At 36.3% G+C, this 25,043-nt stretch overlaps 1 protein-coding gene across 5 annotated transcripts in view; it reads right to left on the bottom strand.

Annotated features, from left to right (window-relative positions):
- Nucleotides 1-25,043, bottom strand: part of LOC127831459 (carnosine synthase 1-like) — a 40,278-nt gene that overhangs the window by 3,725 nt on the left and 11,510 nt on the right. For 4 of the 5 annotated variants that reach the window (XM_052356446.1, XM_052356444.1, XM_052356443.1 and 1 more), the window contains exons 2-12: nucleotides 12,027-12,223; nucleotides 11,631-11,817; nucleotides 10,778-11,016; nucleotides 9,887-10,147; nucleotides 8,342-8,617; nucleotides 7,464-7,695; nucleotides 6,441-6,841; nucleotides 5,201-5,420; nucleotides 1,631-1,793; nucleotides 1,220-1,503; nucleotides 366-452 (exon numbers count right to left, since the gene is read on the bottom strand). In XM_052356446.1, coding sequence (XP_052212406.1) covers nucleotides 366-452; nucleotides 1,220-1,503; nucleotides 1,631-1,793; nucleotides 5,201-5,420; nucleotides 6,441-6,841; nucleotides 7,464-7,695; nucleotides 8,342-8,617; nucleotides 9,887-10,147; nucleotides 10,778-11,016; nucleotides 11,631-11,817; nucleotides 12,027-12,164 — 2,488 coding nt within the window. In that variant the 5' untranslated portion in view covers nucleotides 12,165-12,223. Of the gene's footprint in view, nucleotides 1-365; nucleotides 453-1,219; nucleotides 1,504-1,630; nucleotides 1,794-5,200; nucleotides 5,421-6,440; nucleotides 6,842-7,463; nucleotides 7,696-8,341; nucleotides 8,618-9,886; nucleotides 10,148-10,777; nucleotides 11,017-11,630; nucleotides 11,818-12,026; nucleotides 12,224-23,120; nucleotides 23,363-25,043 lie in introns of those variants that run through there. The other variant, XM_052356442.1, reaches the window with a different exon arrangement.

Here is a 25,043-nt window from a genome sequence, read left to right as displayed (position 1 = left end):
GCTCAGTCCTTACGAGTAATCCTGGTATTGCCGTAATTTACCGATGTCTACGGGCTCAGTCCTTACGAGTAATCCTGCTATTGCCGTAATTTACCGATGTCTACGGGCTCAGTCCTTACGAGTAATCCTGCTATTGCCGTAATTTACCGATGTCTACGGACTCAGTCCTTACGAGTATTCCTGGTATTGCCGTAATTTACCGATGTCTACGGGCTCAGTCCTTACGAGTATTCCTGGTATTGCCGTAATTTACCGATGTCTACGGGCTCAGTCCTTACGAGTAATCCTGCTATTGCCGTAATTTACCGATGTCTACAAAACGTGGCTCAGTCCTTACGAGTAATCCTGGTAATGCCGTAATTTACCGATGTCTACGCAGCACTTGAAGGCGGCCACAATCAGCTGTGCCTGGCGGTCCGGCGGCAGCAATGACGGCATAGTGGCAGCAGTTTCTAAAACAAACAAGGAACTTGGTTGAATGCAAACGCGGAAAGCGTTTTTCCAGATTAGTCTGTGCAAATTGCATAGGCTTATCAGGAACGACACTTTAAGCACATGAATTAAACTCTGTCAGAAAAATGCTCATGTGCAAAGCTATATCTGGTACTCGAATAATGCAATAACGGCCACACTTGTACAGTGAAGCTGACAGTTGCACTTGTAACAATCACGTGTCAATTAAACGCTACAAATATTTATTATGGATACCGAATGTCTTATTTATATAAACTTCAATGAAGCCGTTAAAATATTTTCATTTACGAAAACAAACTTAACTCATTGGAAAATAAAATCAACCTCGACATTCAGCTTGTCGGGGAAAATGGCGCAACATCTCCCAGTTTTATTATGGGATTTATATCTACACTACTCCGATAGTCAAATCCAAATTATGATGAGTTTACACTGTTTAAATAAATATCACCATCAAACCAAGAAGTCCTTCTGACATAGTTAACCCACGCAATCCTAGTTTCTAAATGATCACATTATCAATCATATGTTGCCACAAGGTAATGTTCATAAATCATTATGTTCATCTAACTCAATATAAAAGGCTGTATGTACAGAATTAGAAAATACCAACCAACTTAATACGATGTAGTCAAACGACATTTGAAATGTCATTTTGATAACGAAATTAATACAAAGTGAAACACTTTTAGATACAATGAAACACTTATAGCTACAATACCAAACTAAATCAAAAGGGACCAACCCCTGAAAGAGGGGAAGTTAGTGGGTCCGTTGTCGGAAATGAACGCCCCAACGAGCTTGTTCCCGTAGATGACCACGTCTACGTCATGCTCTGTGCCCCCGTAGAACTCCATGACGAGCGTTTCCGGCCCGAACCCCAGTCCTATCGCAGGGTGGTCGGCCTCCGTTTGGAAGCAGTCGATGGTGGCGCGATGTTGCTTCCTTAGCTCCTCGGCGCTCGTCACGAGCGTCGCGCCGATTGCGCTGTTTCCGTGCTCTAGCTTCAGCATAAGTGGGTAGCTCACCCTGCAAGAACGCAACGGCAAAATAAACACACCGTTTTACGATAATGTATATGATAAATTTCATATATCGTTCCATTTCCCTTCTACTATACCTAAGTTACCACGCTTTCTACATAACCGGAACTTACTGGTTGCAGATGGCGTCGATGTCGGCGGGTTCCCGGATGAGGAAGCTGGGCGAGGAAAACTGGCAGGTCTTCACCAAGTGGGAGACTGGTGTATCCTTCTTATACACTGTCGACTGCGTTCGACTTTTCTTTTTAGCGTTAAGGGCTCCCTCCACGCAGGCGCCTTAAGATAACATATACAATTTATGTGTGTTTATTATGTATTATTTGTGTTTATAGGTCAAAACAACAATTGGGCACCCTGGACGTTGGCACTGAATATGTTGGAAACATTATTTTTCAACAATTCACTCATTATAAGTTTTTTTCAAATTACGTTCATTGATCGACCATTAAACAACAGTTTGCAATAATTATGCGTTGACGAAACTGTTTTCTCTCTACAGTTGAACCCTGTACACTAACGAGTATCGTGATAGTTTTGGCGATGATATTTTCATAAAAGGGTTTTAACTTAGTTTAAACCCTGGTTACAAAAGTGGGGCATCGCGGATGGGCTGCGTCAATCAGGTGGTTTCCGGTCAATAGCGTTAGTTTGCATCGACCAATCTTAATTGAAATAAGATAAAGCAAGCTTGTATGGAGACCTTGTTTGTGAATGTATTTGATTTGATTCAATGTCAATGCAATTTTTAATTTAGAAATAGAATTAAACTTTCTGATAAATAGCACAAAATAATAAATGCGTATTGACAAAGATAATGCACTAAAATCTTGTACAACGGTAGTTTGTAGGAAGACCTTGCTTGGGATTGCAATTAGTTCCTATTGGGTTGAGGTCAAGGTCACTATAACTGAACAAAACAACAACAGCAATCATGTTGTTTCCGGTCAATAAAATTAGTTTGCATCTGATATATTAATAAAACTTATGACATAGCACGTATGCGTGGGGACCTAGCTGGAGATTTTAAATGGGGCTTTTCGGGTAAATATCAAAATCAATGTTATTAAAAATACAAACTTGGTTATCGCTGAATAACTAGACTTTGGATGGAATATAGCATTGGAATTTAGTTTGTATGTTGCAGCTTTTTGCTTTTATGCAGACCGGCATAGTTTTAAAGTTTGGGTCAGTTTATTAAAGGCCAAGGTCGCTGTTACTAATAGAGAACAACAGATTTCTCAACAATTAAACTTGAATACGGATTAAGTTAGTGTGCTTATTTTTGTGTGTGCGTAACATGAGCATCTAACCTGTGATTCCATTTAGTGCATGGTCAAGATCAAGATTAATTTTAGACTGTGACGTCAAAAAAAATTAACTTGTGCCTCTGAAAAAAGCGAGTTTTGATGGTAGGTATTTTTCTGAAAATTGTTTTCGTTAGCAGTTTACATCCAGACCAAGATTAGGCTCGCATATCATTTTAATCAATAAACAATACGTTGAAAACCTCGGTATGTTGCGTTCCCTTGTTTCTTGCTTTACTAATCTGCTTAGGTGAATAATTACACGTTATTTCAGCCTTTCAGTCCTTTCAGCGTATTTGTACATGAGGTCTATAGAGGTATAATGCTTGAACGCATTTCATCCAGATCTTTAATTTACAATGAAAAACATAACGAATAGTATTTATCGAAATTGTATAATATTCGGATTAGTCTTTACTCAGACTTTCCCCACGTGAAAAACACGTACGCGTTTTCGTGACATCAACACGCCAACAAAATTCAAAACAAGAAACCGTCGGAGACGGGTGATGCTCCCCAAAGGTTTTTTTTGTCACAATATTGCACTATATATTCAGATAATAGGAAACGTCTAGTAGTTGGGGCGACAAGAATTGAACTATATGTACAGTTCAGAAAATTTCAAAGGGTCATAACTCTGTAGAAAATCATCTGACCAGAATCCGCTGATAATATGCACATCTCCTCTTGGTAGTGAGGCTTCCCATAAAGTTTCATTGAATTCCGGCAATTAGTTGCTGATAAATAGCCCGGACAAAAATTGTGCACGGACGGAAGGACACACGGACAGACGAAGCGGCGACTATATGTTCCCCCCAAAAGTTTTGGGGGAGCATAATTACCACGGCCGAATGTATAAACATAGAGTGAAGTATCCAAGAGACGTTATAGGTATTAATTATGATAAAGCCATAATGCTAATAAAAGCAAAATTAATTCTAAATTTACCAAAGGTAAATATGCATACACTTAATACTTTCCCTCTCAGAAGAAAATACAAAATGGCTAATTGCAACAGCATAGAACCAAAACAGCCTGCGAGAAACTCGCAGTTTGTTTAGGTTTGATGCTGTTTGCTAATCATCAGTATCTAACGGTTGCAAATGAAGCCTTTAAAACTTGAAGCTAGTAAAAATGTATTCAATTAAAATTAACTTTTGGGACTAGACATGCGTCAAAATACGTATCTAAGAGGTGAAGGGTTAAATATAACGATTGCGCAACTATACAGCGCTGTATAATGAAGACATTGTTTTTCAGAAGTTGAGTAGATCTTAAGTTTAAGCCCTTGCATTTTACTGAACAATTTCTTTGAATTTCCAACCCTGTTTTCTTTATTATAGGCTCCAACTATAGGTTGATGCAGAAAAACACACACTTATTTTTCGTATTTGTCTATGGTAAACAAGACAAGGATAGTATACGGATCAATATATTGGGCAAGTGATGAAGTGTTCGGAGGCGATTGGTTAGGGAGGTGCGTTTCTAAAGGAAGACGATTGTTTTGCCGTAGCGGACGTTATTTAAATCCATGTTCATAATACTCAATAGGCTTTCGAACAGATGTTCGTATTTTGAAATATTTCTTTAAATAAATGTACGCACAAAATTGTAATAATTGCAATCATTTCCAATAATTATACTTCGAAGAAACAGTATAAAATAAGAAATGTTCTTGTTCTGAAGTTCGGACCCGGGAAATCTAGACACTTAATCTAATTTTCTACCACTACACCACTGATGCTTTCGCATTTGGAGGGTAGTTTAAATTCTATGTCGGTAATAAAGGTTTTTTGCAAAAGAATTCGATTGAAAACATTGCAAACGCTTTATTATATTTCCGTTTTTGATTGACGATTATCAACAAACGAACTTTTTGTATAATATTTAATCAGGGGTGCTATTTTTCTGGTATTAATAAAGCGCAATCTTTACGTCTTGCATATACGACACTTAATGTTAATTTGTCATTCTGCTGAACTCTGAACAAAAATTATATTTGATGAGTGTAATACGCAACGAACCTCGTTGATTTATCGAATCATCAATTAAAGTGTAGTCTTTACTTTTACGGGGGAAGGGTTCCATGTATAATAGCTCGGTGTAGTCCCAAGCTGGCACTTGGTACCTGCAGTACACTTTGTATGCGGAATGATTAATAGACCCAATAGACTATTAGTCACTAGAATTAAAAGGCTAAAGAATAAGAACAAGCCAAGTAAAATATCTATACTTGTCTTTTCTTTACCAAAAATGCAAGATTCGAGGGCGGATTTTCACATGTTAAAATATGTGTAAATATATACGTTTTCAACGGGCGGTTGGGGGTACGGCTAAATTTCAGCCCTCATAATAGCATAACAATCGCTGACCCCCTACCTCGCGCTCCCAGGATCTCACGCACCATGGCGGCCAATGGCACCGCGTCCTCCCAGAACGTAAGGCAGCCGTCCACCTGGAGGTCTCGCTGCTTCAGGAGGCTGACGATCTCGGTCGCATGTTGCCTGTCGTTTGCGTGGTCGCCTTTGTCATCGTATTGGATTAAGACGTGCATTAGGTCCTTGTTGCTGTGGTTTGGGTCCGGATCCACCATAACCAGCTGTGTGCGAGAAATATGGTTTAGTGATATTGGGAAAACACCAACTCCAGTGTTACGTTATTAATTACGATAAACAATGACCTGTCCCTGCGTTTTATACGGAATAATTATCAAGTAAAAACATTTTCCAACGCGTTAAATTCAGAATAAATAGCATATAACGTGGTAACATGAGAACCGATGGAAATAAACAGTTTTTAGTTGTGAGCGATGGCTCAAAACTATTGTAGAGCGAGTTTTGCAAGTCAGTCTGCTGCTAACTAGGATATCGTCTGCTATACTATGCTAGCAACGATAACTACCGCATCTGCCTGTTCATAGTTCACCACTGGTACTCTGCAGTGTGTGAATGTAATCAATAGTATTCTTAGTGTTCCTAGAGAATCTTAAAATGTTAATTCTGCAAATTCTGCAAGTGTGAAACTCCAATGTGAGATATAGTAAAGCTTCATCGTGCTCGTTTCTTATAGTAGACACTAGAATCGGCAGAATAAAACATTAAGTAATTCAACAAATTATCAGTAATCAATTGTATCTTAAAATTGCACAACAATTTAGACTCAGAGATGCGCATGTATTACTGCTACTGAGTTGATTCTTGACGCGCCATACATTCATTATTTCATTAACCTGGTATTTTCTTCATTTATTAATTTTATTTGACCTCGTGATCGAGTTTTTGACCTCAAGTAACCCATTATTATTTTGTCCGAGATATCATTGGACATTGGATAATTGTTCCGATCAGGTTCCATTAAGATTGGCAAATACATTATCATCAAGTGTGTTTACAAGGTTTCACTAACATCATATAAAGAAACTGCCTAACCGGCATTGTGTCATATACATGTAGACAACACCAAACAATGGGACTTTTAAAAGTCTTGAAAATATTTTACTAAAGACATACACTAACTATTTATATTATAAAAGACTTTTACCGCTAGGCATGCGTTGGTTTTCAAGGAATATCTCTTTTTTCACAAAAAAAAGCCATATTATGAAGAGAAGTGAACGTACATTTATACCACTTTTCTTCGCCATCCTCCATATTCTCCTCTTGTGAAATCCGCCCGCATCTAACGCCAGTATTGTCTTCCCCGACATAAGGAAATACTGAGATCTGATCAGAGCGGTCCGCACAAACGGGCGAACGGACATACCGTCCAAACCACCACACTCGAATTTGTTTGGATGAGAAACTTTCAAGACGGCCATATCTTTATCGCTGATATCGTTTCCGGCTGTCTTCAGATTTTTTTCCACTGGTTGCACAGTTCTGTTTTGTTCTACAACCATTCCGTCCGCGAATGATGCGAAATTATCGCGCACTGCAGCGTAACCGATGTACTTGTGCGTATCCATATTCACCGCTACTGCCGTCACTTTGCCGTTACACTCCGTAAGAACGTATTCGATGCCTGGATGGGAACAGAAACGTGCCTTTGTAATATTGAACCAGTGTACCGCCAGTAATGCCCAGATCGACTACGACTTTAAAATATACCGGTAACACAAGCATAGCTGGGGAGTTTCACTAGTATAACCCATCGCCACAACAGTACAACAACTGTGATGATAATTTTGTTAAAAATGCATTTGATGTTTATATTAGCATGGCTCTGGGAAAACGCAGCATAATCCACGTGAGTTAAGTGTCTTGCTATATTAGCCGGTGCAGTCCGCACACGCTTATCAGCGACGGCTATTTCCACTTCTATGGAATTGTTCATTTAAATCAAGTATTTATGATCTTCTAAACGAAATGCCAGTCTTAGCGGAAAGTGTGTCTCTGATAAGCATGTGCAGACTGCACAGGCTTACCTGGGCCGACAGTTTACGCTCAACAATTAAGCCCCGTTTTCCCAGAGCGATTCTCATAACGTAACGGGAAGGGGAAAATTTAATATTGTTATGAGATTTAAGCGGCTTAAACTTGAACAAAATAATTTCAAGTGTGTTCTCGATCCTTCTTTTTTTAAATAAGTCCGACAATGCGAATAATATTCGACTTGATTTTACTTCTGCCGGAACCTAACTCACCAATGAGGTCCGTTTGCGCACGTGGCTCCACTCTCTCCTCGTCTGACCGCTTACTCTCGCGGTCCATGATTGACTGAAGCGCCGCCTCTGCGTGCGCACGCATTTTAGTCTGGAATTCCGAGATAAACGTTTCGTCGACAATGTTCAACGTTTTCAGCACGGTTTCGAGGGACATAGGTACCGTCTCAGCACCTCTGATGTCGATGTGTTTGTTGAACATACTGCAGATCGGCTTAAAGAGAACGACTGACAATAATTTTCGAACAAACTTGCATGCATTGGAAATAATTTCTACTCAGTCCCACAATTATGTCAGACCTTGTATAAAACTTATAAGCTTGAACGAATTCTACATCACTTATTTCTATGCCTGCTGCAATTTGATCCGCGTTCTATGAAAACCGGGCTTAATGCATGTGCACACAGTGTCATCCAAGATTAGCATGTGCAGTCCGCACAGGCTAATCAGGTACACAACTTTCCGCATACATATACTTTTTTATATAAAGGAGGCGTTTTCTAAACCAGTCTCCAATCTAGGCGGAAATTATCGTCCATGATAAGCCTGTGCGGACGGCACGGGAAAATAGGGGATGACACTTCATGCACGCGTATTAAGCCCCGTTTTCATATAACGAGGGTTATTTCTCCACATTGAGTGCACATTTACAGAAAAATTGAGTAAAGGTTAAGATAACAAAAAGGTATCGAAACAGTAAGGGGTTATTCATTTTGAAAAAAAACAACGATGTAATGGTAGAAATCACATGCGCCGTTCTCAGAGTTTTTCCATTCCTCTCTTTTACAAATTGTCATTATTTACTGTCAATTATTCTAAAAAAACTAATTATGTACTTTAAAAAAAGCAGACGACAGACCGGCGTGCAGACGGGTGTGTTGTCAAAATCTCTGCAGACGATCGCTCGACATTTTACGCCGAAATCCGCGCTGGGCGCGACCCACAGGTACTTCGAGTCCTCGGTCTTTCCGTCGATCAGATGGTCGATGTAAGCCTCCAGGAGAACGGAGTTTGAGTCTTGAAGCTCGTTCAGCATTTTCAGCACCGCGTCCACAATACAGGACCGGTCTTCAATGCTAAAAACCGAGGCGTCCGAGCTTCCCATCTGTGTTCGTTTGGACGATCTTATGAAAATCTGTAGGTAGTAGACTTGAAGGTAATCGAATATGATGATAATGTGGCAAAATGATAAATTTAAAGGGGCAATACATTTCCATTGAAAAAAATCTCAACTGATTTTCCATGGAATTAAACACTGCTCTGTGAAAAAAAAATGCGCATATACGTTAATATTAACAGTCCAACACTGCTTTTTTGATATTCCATTATCGAAGCTAATGTCGATGTATTGATTATTTACAATAGATGCATATATATGTATATATATATATATATATATATATATATATATATATATATATATATAGTTATATAAGTAAAATGTAATAATCCAGATTGTGAATATTATATAATAAAAGTAAAAACACGTGTCTGGGATTTTAAATATATATTGATTTAGCCAACGCGTTTCGCATAGCTCATCAGGGCATAATACAATATATTACAACGTCAAAATGTCATGGAGATAACGTCATATCAATTATGACGTCATAACGTCAATAAATATTAAATGAAATTTAATTTGGGTTTAAATACATGTATAAAATGTTGTTCTTTTGCTAACCTAGCTGAAATGTTGTTCGAAAATAGCTTATAAAATGGAAATATTTTAAATTTTGGTTCATTATGTGAACATTCATCTAAAGGTTTACTTAAAGGCATCTGTCTTGTTGAGGGGTCTCGCATTTGTTGTTCATGGACAGATCGCCTATTTCTAAGTTTATCGCCAGTTTGACCTATATAATATTGCTTGCATCCATTGCATAATAATACATAAATCACATTTTGTATATCGCATGACATATTAGTTTTTATTTTGAACATTTTGCCATTAAAATCAAAAGAATTCCCTTCAATAATATAACCACACAGGGCGCAACTAGAGTCATTACATTTGGATACTCTTGGTTCTTGAGATGAAAAGTAAGATTTGGTTAACAGACGTTTTAAATTAGGTGGCTGTCGCTTGATATTGATATGACGTTATCTCCATGACATTTTGACGTTGTAATATATTGTATTATGCCCTGATGAGCTATGCGAAACGCGTTGGCTAAATCAATATATATTTAAAATCCCAGACACGTGTTTTTACTTTTATTATATATATATATATATATATTATATATATATATATATAAATATATATATATATATATATATATATATATATATATATATATATATATATATATATATATATATATATATATATACTTTAAGTGCATTCTGAAAAAATAAATAGATTCACTGCGAAACGCATACGATAATAACCAACAATTACCCTTTTGCGGTTGTTATTGGACAACTCTTGCAGGAATTTTGAGACTTCTTTCGCCACAAAATCCGAACTGGTGTTCCTTACGTACTCGTGGATGACGGCATTGGCAGGCACAGCAACCAGACTGTGTTTCGGTCTGTAACAGAACGCGAGCGTCTCGGGCGTTGCTATGCCAACGGAATACAGGACACTTCGTGACCAGAGCCGGTCATTGATGACGTCACGGAGGTCATACGAACTGCTCATTGGACAATCCAAATTTGCCTGAAAATATGTTATTTTCGATAACCGACACTTAATTTGCATACGTTTCTTTTTATGTTTTTAACTGTAATTTTGCTTCAAACTTAAAGCAAAAATCGCTGCACTGACTTTGTTCATAATAATTTTAGTGTACAATAAATTGACCACTCTGTAAAGAAATACCATTGAACATTGTTAAAATATGTGGCGTTAAACCCTATATGTATCGCGAAACAGGAATATAATTAAATAGATCGAATACCAATTAACATGCATGACATGCATTTAAGCGATGTAAAACATTGTTACTGGCAAGATTTGGTGGGAAAACTGGGCTTAATGCATGTGTGTTAGGTGTTATCCAAGATAAGCCAGTAAAGTCCACACAAGTTAATCAGGGCACACACATTCCGCTTTTATGGAAATTTTGTTTACAGAAACTTTCTTCTAAATGAAAATCCACTCTACGGGGAAGGTATCGTCACTGATTAGCCTGAGATGACTACACATACCAATCTGGGACGACACTTGACTGACGCACATTAATTGAGCTCATTTTTTCCAGAACGCGACTCATATATTTGGATTACCCTGCATGGCTTGCAGAGTCCGTTACCTTTAGAAACCAAAAACTGCTGGTGGCTACATTACCTCAATAGTATGTCCGTCGTTTCTCTGTCCGCCAGTGGCCGCATGAGTAAAATAATTCACGAGATACGTCACTTGCCTCGGCGGCTCGAATTCGTCAAGGTAAGTTGCGCCGCCTGCGAAAAACGTGACGGCCTTGTGCACGTATAGGGTATAAAGGCCCCGGTGGATACTAGAGGGGACCTTGGAGAGCCACGACGACGATAGGATCATGTACATTGTGCCGGGCGCCTGACGACCACCTTGGGTGGGGTTTAAAAATCATGTATGGGTAATGGTAACTCGTTCTAATTTAAACAGGTAATTATAACATATTTGAATTAAAGTTAATAAAATATAGATAAGACTTGCGTGAACCTGCACGTGACAACGGCAATACAAAATTTATTGCGATAAAAACCTATCACGCATAAATTAAACAAGCAAATTCGTTTAATTGATATCCTCCGCTAATATGCTTCTGGACGCAAAAGTGTTATATTTGACACTCAAAAAAGCATTTTTTTCAAGATACAAAATGCCATAACTCCGTTATTTACTGATGGTGTACAATGAAATTTGGCGTGCATCATCCTCTTATCCATAAATATACTCATACCAAGTTTCAATGAAATCCGCCAAAGCACTTTCAAGATATGGCTCCGGACGGACGGCCGGACGGAAAGACGGACGGACAACGCCAAAACAATATTCCTCCGCCTATAGCGGGGAATAATAACCCAGCATATACATTGAATCATGTAAATATACATAAATTTTAATATGAACTATTATCCTCAGGCACGTGTGCCAAATTAAATCTTCACATACCTCACTAGACAGTATGGATCCATAGAAGTTAGACCAAGCGCGTTACCTTCCAGGCATATCGACGTGGTTTTCCCGGTCCGATGTAGCACGGCCACCACCGCCTTCTCTCTGGGCGCGTCCTTGGCGGTCTGAGGGGCGCGGGTGCGATCCACGGTCTCGGGATACCCAAGCTCAAAAAGATGGTATTGCAACGCGTGATAATGGCTCGCGATGTCCGCGTCCTCAGCGGGAATCTGTCAGAGGTTTATTTTATGTTAGGAAAGCTATTTCGATTTTTTCAAGAGCATATTGCCATTAAAACAGTGTTTCTGCGACAATTACATAATATTTACTGTTCGCCCTCAACCCCATCCCCACCCCCACCCCAAAAAAGAAAAACACCACACACGAAACAACAACAACATAGCACCAAACAAACACAACAAAACTGGGTGCTACATACCGCATTAGTCCACGTGGACGGAGGTCCCAAATTTGCGTCCTGCTGCCATCCGATATTCGTGCTCGTCTTCGTCTTAACGTCTTTCAAGCCGTCGCCATCGATGTCGTTTGCGGTGGTCTCACTCGCTACGATGTCCATTTCAATATTCAATTGTCGGTAACGAATCGTGTATACAGAGTCTCAGTTATGGTTTTGCTCTGAAAATAAAAAGATCGAGATAGCGATGTATCGCGTTAAGATTATATGAGCCGCGTTCCAGGAATTTAAGTACGATCATTCTTAAAGGAAACGCTGGATTTTTGAGAACAAGCATACGTTTGTGAACTTGAAAACGCGCATCGAATAACGTCACATGACCAACATAAATGTACAATTCTAGTCAACTTCCTGCAATAAAAAGAACTGTAAACAAACCTTAAATCGTGCTTTTTCACTATTACATAAACATCGTGTATTCGCTGTTCAACGCAATTATAGCGATATACTCCGTCATTAAAGAAAACACCTTGGTGAACGGATGATGTCCGAATGGTCGCAGTGGTACTGCGTAGTTATTCGTGACAATAAATTAACAATCAATGACACGGTGTATAAATACAGCAACACTACACAATCAATTGTATCTGTCTGTAAGGGGTGATCAGGTTTTCGGCCACATGCATTTCCACATGATTTTCCGAATAACAAACCTAGCAACAACAGAAACCTAGAGTGTGGGTTATACAATCCACGTTATTAATGACGTTGAAGCACGAGGAGTAACACCGTGCAGAAACCGCCCAATCGAAGATGACATGTTTTCTCACGACTCTGTCAGAGACTATGAAACGGCCGAGGTCATGCACATTCTAAATAGTAATAAAGTAAAGTTGAGTTAAAGTTTTGTTTGTTGGAATATTGTTGGTCTAAGTAAGCACGCAAATAATGCATAATTTAAATAAGTTTCAATGTTATTTGATATAGGGTATTTATGTTGAACATGGTTTAAACACATCAATAAATTTAATACACTATTGGACTCGTATATTTGTGACGTTCATGTAAGACATCTTTAAATAGAGTTCGAAGTCTTGGCGGGGTGTGTGTTTTTGTCAGTATTAATTTAATGAAATTTAATATTGTGGTCCATATTATAAATTCATTTTCGGAATGTATCGTATTATATTTCAAATGTTCATCTGTATTTAAATCAAATGATCTTATCGTGCATGTGTCGTACGTATCATCAGAAGGATTGCCTACCGGTATATAGTATTCACATAAGGATAAGAATGATATATCGAATGTATTCTCTAATTTGGAAGAATTAAAACTCCAATATCCAGACGCATTAATATTTAGGGGGTTATTTAATGCAAGAACAAGAGATTGTAGAGATTATATACAATATTATAATTTAGATTACAATTTCGGAGAAGTCAATTACGAAGGTAGTCTAGTCGGAATACAAAAAGCGAACAAATATAAATTGCGCGTAAACGATTTCGGAAAATGTCTAGTAAATTTGTTCTGTGTTTTTTATCAAATTTTAAACGGACGATTTCCATGAGACCAAGATTGTAAATTTACCTGTAATTTAAACGATGGAGCAACTGTTGTTGACTATATGATGCCGCCCTCTGAATTGTTCGATCTTACCATTAATTTCCAAGTTCTTAACGGAGGCTAATCCGATCATTTTCCATGTTTACATTTCAGATGAGTATGGAGTATATTAAAGATAAAAATATTGTCAGTAATAGTAACGGTACATAAACAAAACGTATAAAGCACAAACGGAAGAGCTAATTTGACCATGTTTTTCCAGATAGCTTAAAACTTGTTTGATTAAAACGGCAAAGTATTATTGAACACCGCGGATGAGAACAGTAATATATCTATTGAAAACATTACTCCATTTTGCCATAAAGCAGGTGAAGTTATGTCACAGCCTCCGTGGTGGGTGAGAGATGAGCAACTTAAATGGTGGAACGAACAGTGTAATTTTCTTAAAATGCAGAAATAAAGTATTTACGGAAATATATGCAATAACAAAATACAGGAATATCAAACAATCAAATATAAGGAACTATTAAATCAATAATCGCAAAAATCCAAATTATATGTGGACACAAATTAAAAAGGTAAAACATGCACTGCCATAAGTACAAGTCAAACTGATTGGCGAGATTATTTCTCTTATTAACTATAATTATAATAACGCACCATCCATGTTATTAGACCATAAGGCTGTTTATCTTTTTCTGAAAGAATCTCTCTTAATAAAACCAATTATTACCAAAAGACGAAGTTTCTATTTGAAAATTAACGAGTGGTAAAAGATGCAGTACATACGACATATTATTTATACATTATTGAAAATAGGACCAACACATATGCCAGCAAACTATCGTGGAATATCTCTTACAAGTACAATGTATAAAATACTCACGGGTATCATAAATAAATGATTGTACGACAGATACCAATAATTAAATTGCTTAATCATAGTCAGGCTTTGTATTGGTTATTCAGCAATCGATAATATATTCTGTCTACAAGCTATAGTAAAAAATCTGTCAAAAAGGAGGTAGATGTAACTGCTTATACATTTTCTTCCGTAAAGCCTTTGATAAATGAAAGGAATACATCGAAATTTTTACATGTTTTACTTACTATGTATAACTCGCCCTATTCGTGTGTCCAAAATCCAAAGTACTTAAACCCAAACAAACCGACAGACTTTTTTTTACAAGTAAACATAACAGAGTTTTTTAAATATGTAATATTTGAACCAGGCAAGGTGATACGACAAGTTAGACTATTTTCACACTTTTCATCGATTTATCGATAAATTATCAATCATTTTACGCAAGTCCTATAAAATGTATTCTATAGGTCTTTGATCTTGCATATGCATAAGTAATGAAATTCACGACATTTATGTCTAATGTTCGCCGGTGATGAAAGTAGTTGTGCCCAAATAGCAATTACAGTACAACAGCAATTAAACGTCATTGACGAATGTTACTGGAATGGAAATTAATCTCCTTAAAACAGAGATAATTGTTTTTAGACACGGAGGACCTTTATAAATTGTAATAATTGTAATTTATAGCATCTGCATATTCAGATGTAAAAAGGCATAATTTCTTTCCTTAAGTTTTCCTCAGTAAAAAAATTATATAAAGTAATAACTACAATAAATAACAAATTCAGTAATTGTGAAGTTTTATTGTCCTTGTAACACAGCGAAATTAATTTAAATAATATCATTATTGAATTTCCAATTCGAACAAGAAGTAATGTAAATCAAATAGATAATTTGATCATACATGCAATTATGACAATTATAAGTCACGTCTAATAATTTGTTGAATATTCATGCAAAAGCGTTAAAGGCATAATTTACAAGCATTATACAATATGTTAATAACAATTCAAGCTGAAAACAAATATCAAATATGTTTATAAATAGACAATTCAGGCTTTTTCCGCCCTATGCCACGGGTCCGAAATTCGGCCCCATTCCCAATGCAAATCTGGTTGTTTTTTTTCCCAATTGAAAAAAAAAAATCCAAATTCCAAAAAAAAATAAAAAAAATATTTTTTTTTTTTTTTTTTTTTTAACCTTTAAATATATAACCTGATCCGGTGTAGAAAATAGAAAGTATTGCATAATTAAATTATCTGTAGCCTTGAAGTTGTTTTAAAAACTGTAAAATATGTTAATGATTATTTAAGACTTTCCTTATTTTCCTCAAAATCCGGCGCTTCGCGCGATTTTTTTCAACTAAAAATAGGCCAAGCCTTTTCCCCAAATTCAGATTAAAAAACCTGCACTTTTCACACATGTTCATAATATTTTGTAAAATTTTAATAATAAGTTATCAAAATAGTCGTTATTTACCAGTTAACGGCTTCTTTGAAATATAAGAAACACTATTTACATGCGATAATTTTTCCTAATTGAGCCAATTTTGCGATTATTTTTTTTCCCAAAATTGGGGTTTTCACGACGCGAAATTCCCAAAATTCCAGTGTGGCGTTTTCCCAAAATGGAGCGGAAAAAGCCTGCAATTGTATAAATGCAAATCACTATAGGAACAAAGACACAAAGCTTTTAATAAGCAAAAACACATTATCAAATATCTAATATCACAATGACCTACATTTTCAATTTATTATATGATTTTTTTTTCGCAAAACTACATTTAATTGGGAGGGTGGGACTGGGAAATTCTTTTTTAACGCTGTGTGTTTAACGCTTACAAAAACACGTATGAACTTATTGTCAAAAACCTGTGCGCTCGAGTTTACAATTCGACCAATCATAAACAAGAGGGCCTGAAAGGCTCAAAGTCACTCGCCTGAGATACAAATGACTGACCTGCTCAGTGCAGCCCCAATATATCATAAGAACAGATGTTCTGACCAAGTGTCATGCAGAGCGAACTATAAATGTAACTTTTACAGTGCTAACAAGGTTTTATTAAAGCCATATTAGGATAAATCCCCGACCCCTGGCGGCCATAATTTTCGAACAACCAGAATTATTTTCAAACTCGTCCAAGATATCATTGGGACAAAACTTCTAAAGTTTCATTAAGATAAGACAATAATTGTGGCCTCTATAGTGTTAACAAGGTATTACTTAAATTATATATAGCCATGTAAGGAATAATGCCCGCCACATTGAAGCCGTGTTTTTCAAGTTTCATGAAGATCTGACTATAAATTTGGCCTCTAGGGTGTTAACATGGTTTTACTACAGCAATATAACGAACAAGGGGGCCTGAAAGGCCCAAAGTCGCTCACCTGCGATAACAAGATATTATTGGGACAAATCTTTTCACCAAGTTTCATGAAGATCGGAGAATAAATGTGGCCTCTAGAGTTTTAACAAGGTTTTACTATAGCCATAAAAGGAAAAATACCCCGCCCGCTTGCAGCCATGTTTTTCAACCAACCGGCATCATTTTTGAACTTGTCCAAGATATTATCGGGATTAATCTTCTGACAAAGTTTCATGAAGATCGGACAGTAAATGTGGCCTCTAGAGTGTTAACAAGGTTTTAACGAGGAAGTTAACTACCAGTATTAGAAAGTATGTACAGGGTATCTTTCTTTAACATTAGACTGTTCACATGTTTTCACTACATACATATAGAGAAAACTGCCCCGCCCCATGGCGGCTATGTTTTTTTCACCGATCTGGACCATTTTCGAACTCATCCGAGATATAAATGACACCAATGTTTTGACCAAGTTTCATGATGATTGCGCAAAAAATGGGACATCTAGAGTGTTCACAAGGTTTCCCTACAGCCATATAAGGAATACTGCCTCGCCCCCTGGCGGCCTTGTTTTTCAATGGACCGGAACCATGCGTGTGTGTGTTTGAGATTTATTTACAGGTCGTCCAGCGTCTTCGCGACTACAGATGTATCGACCTGCCCCTGTGACACTTCAGGGGAGAAAATTAGGTCATATTATACATCAGAGCACGATGGCCAATGAGACCTTAATGTGTCTAGATGCTTTTTTTTATGGATTATATAGTGGTTTGCCTTTTATCGAAATGGTTTTTGCAGTATTCCTATTATCTCTATATTAGCATTATCCTTATTGGCATTAATGTTTATTCCTTATAGTTTGTGTGTGGTTTTTGTGCGCTCCGCCCCAAGAGGTGTTAGTGGGGGTTCGAGCGGGATACAGAGGGCGCCCCGATTCCAGAGGCGCCCCTGGTTCTTTTAAGTGCCCGGTGTACAGCACCGATACACTGCACCCCCGTTTAACGTCCCTCGCGGAGGACTGGTTAGTACATAAACATAGATTAGTACAGATATTACTCTACTGCCCTGTGTCTTGGTGTAAATTCACATGGGCTCTCTCTGTTGTGCTATTGGATATTTTCAGGTGTTTTAATGGTGTTGCAAGGGTAAGACAAGTTTTTAAAGGTATTTTAGTTTAATATAGTAGTAAAGGGGCTGCGTTTGTGCGTTTGGACCGGAACCATTTTTGAACTCAACCAACATATCATTTAGACAAACATTTTGACAAAGTTACATGAAGATTGGGCATCAAATGTGACTTCTACAGTGTTCACAAGGTTTTTCTTTTTTTTACCTAGTGACCTAGTTTTTGACCCAGCATGATACAGTTTCGAAATCAGTCGAGGTATCTTTGGGACAAATATTCTGACAAAGTTTCATGAAGATCGGACAATAAATGTGACCTCTGAAGTGTTCACAAGGCAAATGTTGACGACGCACGACGGACGACTGAAGACGCACGACGGACGACGGACAAAAGGCGATCACAAAAGCTCACCATGAGCACGTTGTGCTCAGGTGAGCTAAAAATGCCCAGCCAAATGGCAGCCATGCTCTTCAACCAGCTGGAACCATTTTCGAAAACGTCCAAGATATCATTAGAACAAGTCTTCTGACCAAGTTTCATTATGATCGGACAATAAATGTGGCTTCAAGAGTGTTAACAAGGTTTTACGTAAGCCATATATAGCGATATACGAAAAATGCCCCGTCCACTGGTTGCCATGTTTTTCAACCAACTAGAACCATGTTCGAACTCGTCCAAGATATCATTTGAACAAATCTTCTGACCAAGTTTCATGATGATCGGACAATAAATGTGATATCTAGAGTGTTGACAGGGTTTTACTATAGCCATATAAGGAAAAATGCCCCGCCCCCTGGGGGCCATGTTTTCCAACCAACCAAAATAATTTTCAAACTCGTGCAAGATTTCATTGGGACGAATCTTCAGACTTTCAGTTTCATGAAAATTGGACAAAAAATGTGGACTCTAGAGTGTTAATAAGCTTTTATAATAGCCATATTTAGCCATATTAGGAAAAATGCCCCGCTCCCTGGCAGCCATGTTTTTCACGCAACCGAACGGTAACCATTTTCTAACTCATTCAAACTATCGTTGAGACAAATCTTCTGACCAAATTTCATAAAGATTGGACAATGAATGTTAACAAGGTAAATGTTGACACCGCCCGACGCTCGACAGACAAAAAGGGATCACAAAACATCACCATGAGCACATTGTGCTCAGGTGAGCTAAAAAGGTGAAAGTGAACTGTGCTAAGAAATCTATTTTTAGAAAGTGCTAAGAAATCTATTTTTAGAAAGGTAAATAACAACTTTGAACCAGAATAAACTTGCGTCATAAATTAAACATTTTAATTCAAGATTAAAAATAGCAAAAAACCAATAATAGGTACGTTCAAAAAAATATTTCCATGACGTTTACAATTTTAATGTACATGTATGTTGAAATTGTAATAAGCAAATTGTATTTGCATATTTAGAGGAAAACAAGAGCTGTCACCATAGGATGACATATGCCCCCTATTAACGCTTTGATAGAAGTTATGAGCATTTTTCGAAAATTAAACGCAGATTTCGAAACCTAAACGCGGACCCTAAGTTCAATGTCAAGGTCACAGGGGTGAAAATTTTTGTGCGTATGGAAAGGCCTCGTCCATATACACATGCATACCAAAAATGAAGGTTATATCACAAGGGACATAGAAGTTATGAGCATTTTTCGAAACTTAAACGCAGATTTCGAAATTTTAACCGGACCCTAAGTTCAAGGTTTTGGTCACAGGAGTGAAAATTTTTGTGCGTATGGAAAGGCCTCCTCATATACACATGCATACCAAATATGAAGGTTATGTCTCAAGCACAGGTGGTTAGCGTGTGGCTATGATATTAATTAGTGAAAACATCATTTTAAATGAAAGATAATCATATTATAACGAAAAATTAACTTTACTGAAAAAAAAATTCACTATCAAATATATATATAACAAGGTATGCAACTCAAAATCAGCCCAAAACGGGGTGCATCGCTTTGAACAGCCATATCTTCATCAATTGTGCAGCGATTTTCACGATCTCGGTCTTATTCAACGCAGAAATGAATTTCCTTTCTGGAAATGTATATGTCTTGCAATATTTTTACAAATGCTGGGTCAACTTTTAAGAAATAACACGATACACAACTCGCATGACCCAGTTGACAGTGATCATGCTGTCTTTAAGACTGAAATCTTCACGGAGTAAAGGGCAACTTCCCTACAAAGTTCATGTAGTTCGATACCATAATTCAATAAAACGTATGAAAAAACATTATTACCGTTCTTGTCGTTACATTCTGCATCAAGACTAACTGTCCAGCGCCGTTTGAAACCTTTGTTTACATAGATTTCAACTAACTGACATTTTAAACACACGAGTGATTTCATTGGTCCAATGCGGAGGTGTGTCTTTACAACTGGAGATTTCATTCATAAAGAATGCATGATCACTGTCAACTGGGTCATGCGTGTTGTGTATCGTGTTATTTCTTAAAAATTGACCCAGCATTTGTAAAAATATTGCAAGACACATACATTTCCAGAAAGGAAATTCATTTCTGCGTTGAATAAGACCAAGATCGTGAAAATCGCTGCACAATTGATGAAGATATGGCTGTTCAAAGCGATGCACCCCGTTTTGGGCTGATTTTGAGTTGCATACCTTGTTATATATGGTATGCATATATATATATATATATATATATATATATATATATATATATATATGATAGTGAAATATTTTTTTCAGAAAAGTAAATTTTTCGTTATAATATTTATCATTCAAAATGATGTTTTCATTAATTAATATCATAGCCACACGCTAACCACCTGTGGTCTCAAGGGACATAAAAGTTATGAGCATTTTTCGAAACCTTAACGCAAAGTGTGACGGAAAGACAGACGGACAGACAGACGGACGGACAGTCCAATCACTATATGCCCCCTTTTCTTCGAAAGGGGGCATAAAAAGGCATAGTCAACCAAAAATAAGAACATGGTTTTGTGATTTAGGACACATAGGTCCTACCTTTAATTTCTTTTAAGATTACAGCTTGGTTCTAAGAGTTTAAAATAGTATTTGTACAAAGTTGTAAAGAACTACAATAATAAAATATTCATTAAATTTAAAAACTAAGTTTGTTCTACATAACAATAGTAGTAAACCATTCCCATTCCCTGTCAAAAGATTCTGGGTTATTTCTTGAAATTAATATTTTTTTAAGTTATCATATTTATACTTTATGTTGTTTTTTTAACTCCAGTAATGTATGGAATGACATTATTCATATATGACTTGTATAAGTATCGCTTAATAAACAAAATAAACAAAATAACATTATGTGTGGCTCTAGTTGACTTTGTTTAATTTGTTAAAGAAAATGTTTCATATTCTTGAAAGTAAACAATTATCCTGGTAATATCTCATCAATTAATTCTTAAGATATCTGACATTCCCAGAATAAATGTTCTAAAATGTCCTCACTTTGTTTGCAAAAAGAACAGTTATTTTCATTTTCTTCAAAAGACTATTTGTTCCAATTAAATATCCTATGCATTATTCTACCGGTATATTGGAACCACTGTACCTTTACATCATTTGTTATTACAAAGGGAAGTTCAAAAATGCAATTCCATTCATTTTCATTAATTATGGTATTGCGTTTTAATTACCTCATGTTGCTTTTACAGAAGGTTGTTCATTTATTATTTACCATATTGTACAGTCTTTTAGCACCCGATGCCTTTTTTAATATTAGTTGTATTAATGGGGGCAAAAAGGGTTTGATCATTTGCTGGGGATGACAGGGTATACAATATTTTTTCACAAATTTATCTATTGCTCTTGTCACCCCTATATAATTAATGAAGTTTATATTCAAAATTTTCAAATCCCTTAATTCATCAACAGAAATAAAGGTTCCATTTTTTTTAAATATCACCTTTACAGTTAATTCTAGCATCAAACCATTACTTTAAGAAAACACTTTTATTTCCTATCAGTATATTTGGATTATAAACAAGTGGATAATACAATAATTCTTCTGCTTTTACTTCTAATTCACTACAATAAAGTGAGAAGCTTTTAAAAACATCTATCCACAAAGGGTTGGAATTCTGTAAGATATATTTAAAGCATTATGACAACTGCAACTTAAAAGTTTTTAAGTATCAAAGTAAAAATTCTGTTAGATATATTTAAAGCATTATGACAACTGCAACTTAAAAGATTTTAAGTATCAAAGTACAGCTGTGATATATGTATCCAATTTTCTCTAAAGGATTGAATTTTGTGTAACCAGGTAAGTTTCAATACTACAATAAATGCATCCAAATTGATCATGTTTAAATCTCCATCACTTTAGTATTTTACTTTTGTTGTAGACTTTACTATGCCCATCCCAAATAAAAGTCAGAACAGAAGATAATATTGATTTTAAAACGGTATTTGGTGGATAAGGCAGTGAAATTAACAATTGATTAAATATTGACACAATAAGTGTTTCCACAATAACAATCTTTCCAAAAGGAGTTAAAATTCTTCTTTTCCAATTTTTCTGAATGTTTTCCATATTAATAATTTGTTTATTGTAATATGTTTGAAATATAATTGACAGGTCAACATGGAAATTTATTCCAAGTACCTTAAAGCTGTATTGCATCCAGTTTAATTCCCATTTTGTTTTTATGGCATGAGAACTATATTTGTGCTTGACAATCCATATACCACATTTGTTTTATCTAAGTTAACATTGAGACCTGAAATATTTGAAAAATTTTGTATAACAATTAGTGTTTCATTCAATGATTCTTCGGTACCGTCTAATAAAATAGTACTGTTGTCCACAAACTGGGACCATTTATGTTTAAATGTATGTTTTGTTATACCTTTTAGTTTCTTGTTATCTCTCAATACAAGTTACAAAACTTAAGCGCAGATCTCATTGCCTGCAGCCCCTTTCAATGGAGAAGAAAGTACATGTGTAATAACTCTGAGAAACTTAGAATTGTAAAGCATTTGAAACAAACACTTTAAGTCTGGACCAAAGAAAGAAAGTGTATTTTGTACAAAGGACCATTGATAGGCCGTTACCCCACCCAGTTGTAATTGTATTTCGTAATTTAACTAAGGCTCGTTTTCGATTAAATATCATAATCACAGTAAGAATTTAAATTAAACATTAAAGATAAATATCTTATTAATTTATTAAAAGTCATACCATTGTTAAACTTGTGTATTTGTCAACGATTAAACTTATTATTGTTAATCGCACTTGCATCCTATTCATTCATTAAAATCCGCCATTTCGTATGACGTTCATTGGTAGGTATTTTTACTTTAACGGTCCAATCGCACATTCTCGGCCCTTTCCGTCAAACATCGGATAAGTACCTCGAAGGAGATAGTATGAATACACATTTCGAAAGCGGTATTGCGGTCTACCTACGCGGGCCTACGCGAATCAAAATCACATAGTAAAAACAAACATGGCCGACTTTGCGAGTTGTTTACATTTTGCAAAGATGAAAATGGGGATTTTCTATACTCTGAAGCCAGAGCAAGTACAAACTCTACAGGATTTATGGAATGGGATTGATACCGTGGCGATATTACCAACCGGCTTCGGCAAGAGTATTATATATCAACTTCTGCCGTATTTAATTCAGAAGAAAACAGGTGCAGCTGAACCTATGATAGCAATAGTGGTTGCACCACTTAATTCCATCATGGAAGACCAGGTTCAGTGCATAGATGCATCTTCATTGTGGTTGATTTTCACTTACATTCATGATTTAGCTCTGGTCTTAAGAAAATATAAATGTATTTATTAGAAATTATGAAACTGAAAGGAGATTGATGTTCTGGTAAACATATACATGTATGTTAAGTTATTACAGGAAAAATGCTATTCATAGCTTATTTTTATGCCCCCAAAGGTGGGCATATAGTGATTGCACCGTCCGTCTGTCTGTCTGTCTGAAATTCTGTTACACTTTGCGTTTAGTTTTCGAAAAAAATAGGGAAAAAGGGGGCATATGTCATCCTATGGTGACAAGCCTTGTTAAATCATAAAATGTTTTACGGTACTGGGTATTGTATTGACCACTAATAAATATTTATTTATTTAATTTGAAAAAAAACACTTTCCTACTATCTTTTTAAGATTGATTACAAGAGATGTAAAGTATGGAATGTGGTATTATGCAGTTGTTCCTTATGCAGGGAAATACAAATTTATAATATTTTATTAATTTCTTCCCTACTCAGATACAAAGCTTAAGATCCAAAAACCTGAAAGGCTGTTATCTGTCTTATGATGCCAAAGAGATAGTGACCTTTGATGATAATGAGGTAACATTAAGGAACACTGGTCAGACAAAGAAACTGAAGGTTTGTGTACTAGTGGCGTGAGTGGTGTAGCATTTACCATTACAACCACGAACAGACCAAATCAAACCGGGTCTGTTGTTGTTATAATAATATAATTCTAAGATGCAATTTCTGCTTCCACTGCCAATTTGGGCCAAATTTTGTGATTTTATTAATTTATTTAAGCTTAATGTCTTGATTGTCTCCAACATAGTTATTTACAAATGCATAATGGTTAAACTACAAACATTACAATATGATCCTCCATGTATTTCACGGTTCCTGACATTTTTTGTGGAATGCACACAGATATATGAATGCAGATATTGGCAAAATGGCAACTGGCAAGCCTTTGTATTTCAGAAGACTTTTCTTAAGATAAACTAGACTTTTCTAAGGTGTCAATAAACGTTAGGTACTGGAGCTACTTATTTTATATAACTTAATATATACTTATATATTAAAAGGCCTTTTACATATACTGTTTTGCTTGGTTAGTATATAATTATATTGATTCATTTTTTCATCAATCTTTCAGAATCTCCCACTACATCTGTCCTCGGTAAGATGTTTGATCTGACAGAGCTGAAGAATGTCTACAATATAATCTATAGCCACACAGAAGCACTACACACAAAGAAGATTCAAAAGATCTTTCATTCATCTGTGTACCAACAGAGAGTGTGAGCAGTGACTTCTCAGTAACTATCATGTATGTTGAAACTTTGGAGGCTTTGGGTTATTTTTACCAGTACCTTAATTCTTATTTAGG

The sequence above is a fragment of the Dreissena polymorpha genome, chromosome 5, assembly GCF_020536995.1.
Source record: "Dreissena polymorpha isolate Duluth1 chromosome 5, UMN_Dpol_1.0, whole genome shotgun sequence".
NCBI classification, from domain to species: domain Eukaryota; kingdom Metazoa; phylum Mollusca; class Bivalvia; order Myida; family Dreissenidae; genus Dreissena; species Dreissena polymorpha.
This window is presented reverse-complemented; position numbering and strand designations above follow the sequence as displayed.